Source organism: Etheostoma spectabile, chromosome 17 (assembly GCF_008692095.1).
Source record: "Etheostoma spectabile isolate EspeVRDwgs_2016 chromosome 17, UIUC_Espe_1.0, whole genome shotgun sequence".
NCBI lineage: Eukaryota > Metazoa > Chordata > Actinopteri > Perciformes > Percidae > Etheostoma > Etheostoma spectabile.
The window spans coordinates 8,692,429-8,694,667 of record NC_045749.1 but is presented as its reverse complement, the minus strand read 5'-3'; the positions used below and the strand labels follow the sequence as shown (position 1 = coordinate 8,694,667).

Below are 2,239 nucleotides of genomic sequence, written 5' to 3'. Positions count from 1 at the left end.
CCACCACCACCACCCAGACACCGAGAAGCGTGCCCAGTACATAGAGGAGGAGCGACACATGCGGGAGGAGAACATCCGGCTGCAGAGAAAGCTTCAGAGAGAAATGGAGCGCAGGGAGGCCCTGTGCCGACAACTGTCAGAGAGTGAATCCAGTCTGGAGATGGACGATGAGAGGTAGAGGATGGGAAACACGACTGGACAGACTATCAAAAAAAAAAAAAGAGAGAGAGTTAGTAGATGGCGTGACTTTTGTAATGGAGAGGTATTTGGCTAAATAGAGCACTTTTAAACACCAACTTTACGGGACTATAAAGGAGCTTTTCCCTTTGACTATCAAGCTCCTTGAAAGTATTATTAATTAATTAAGATTGTTTTTTTGGACTAAAAGACCTACTGAATTTTCATGAACTGGTCATGTCATCCTCTCAGATACTTCAATGAGATGTCTGCACAGGGCTTGCGAGCAAGGACTGTGTCCAGCCCAATCCCCTACACCCCCTCCCCTAGCTCCAGCAGACCAATATCTCCTGGTAAGTACATTGAAGATGGCCACTGTCCAGGAAATACAGCAATCAAAAAGTTATATTGCGTCAAAGAGAATGGTCAGCACAACAATATAAAGGACCTTTTGGTATGAATTGATATGACTTGTTACCAGAAAAATAAATCTTAACATTGCCATCCATAATATTTAGTTTCAAATCTGGAACAAACAATCATTGATAAGTTGAAGTCTTGTAAAGGTCAGTGAAGCCATAAATAAATAAAAATGATTTCCCTCATTCTCTGTTCAATCAAATCCACTTATTGCTCTCTTCTGCAATACACCTGAGTGCATCTGCAGCCCTTGTTTTTGTGGAGATCAGGTGGATCATAAAATTTCATCAGGCATTGCATAAGAAATGCATGCCTACCAAATTAATTTTTCTGTGTAAGATTTACAGAAGTAAGTGATTGTGTGTAACAATTCAGTATTTAACTGCTGAATTATTGAACAAAAACAAAAACAAACGACAAAACAAAGCTGAAGAAATTCCTTAAAAAAGGTTTACAAGAAGCAAATGTGCTCCTGGTGTTTATATCACTACAGTTAATGAGTTATTTGAAGTTGGCAACAAAAATGAGTTGTTATTATTGAGTGACTGAGCATGTGGGAGAGTGCATAAGAAAATGGTAGGAAAAATACACCACAGAAAAATGTAGTAAGGGAAAAGAACATACAAATGTATACATTTGTGCTATTAAAAGGCATTTTTGTAAGCCAAAACCCCAGTCTCCCATACTGTGCTAGTATTTAGGCTACGCCCTAGATGTCTTTGAATATTAGAGTCCCAATGCAGAGGAAAGTTGAGTCATTACTGAACCATGTATGGTGTGATTCAGTGGGAAACCAGATTACAGCCTAAATAATTGCCCAAAGATAAGACAGACCTCGGTTGCCAGAGCTAACATCCAAGTAATCCTGAAACAGATGTTAGCAGTACTTTAGTTTCAACAACCAGAGTTGAATGTATGGTTAAGTACAATGACTGGGAACAAAAGTAAATACTGTATGTACAACTTCCTCTTTGTCTTCCCATCTCTCTTACAGGTCTCTCATATGGCAGCCACACAGTTGGCTTCACTCCTCCAGCTACACTGTCCAGAGCTGCCATTTCCCACTACAACACCCCCGCCCTGCACGTCCACGGAAGCTCCTCTCACGCTGTAGCAGTAAGTAACACCCACCCAAATTGTGTTTTCTGTTTCTGTGTAAATTTGAAAATATATGTAAGAAATCAAGAATAGTAAGGGGAAAAAAGATATTGATAAATTACTTTCAAAATACTAGGGATGTAAAGCAAAATTCTTTCCAAGTACATAGCAATGATACAAACCTTTTAATGACAAGAAGTTTGATTTTAATCATTACCGCAAGCACAATAAAGAGGGAACTTTGCCCTTTTTGACCGTGTCAGCATGATCTTTGCTCTACACTTACTGAGAGAGATGTTACGCTTTTGGTTGGTTATGTTAATGTTTGTCAAAATGTTTTCGAACCTGGTACACAGTGTTGATGTTCAGTAATCAATGAGAACATTCCACCAGAACACAATATGCTCTGACTTTTCTTTTGTTATATTTTGCCTGTTAGTTTGAATGTCAAAGCCAGTTTTGTTGCTCATACTGTTCATTTGTTTTATTTCTATACTTAGCACATTGGATTTGAAAAGAAACTATGACTATGAGGTTAACTGGC

At 38.8% G+C, this 2,239-nt stretch overlaps 1 protein-coding gene across 1 annotated transcript in view; it reads left to right on the top strand.

The window, feature by feature from the left end:
* The window catches only part of LOC116705368 (coiled-coil domain-containing protein 6), a 15,183-nt gene that overhangs the window by 8,417 nt on the left and 4,527 nt on the right, over window positions 1–2,239 (top strand). Inside the window, exons 6-8 of the mRNA XM_032541495.1 lie at window positions 18–174; window positions 430–530; window positions 1,592–1,713. Of these exons, the coding sequence (XP_032397386.1) occupies window positions 18–174; window positions 430–530; window positions 1,592–1,713 (380 nt within the window). The remainder of the gene's footprint in view (window positions 1–17; window positions 175–429; window positions 531–1,591; window positions 1,714–2,239) is intronic.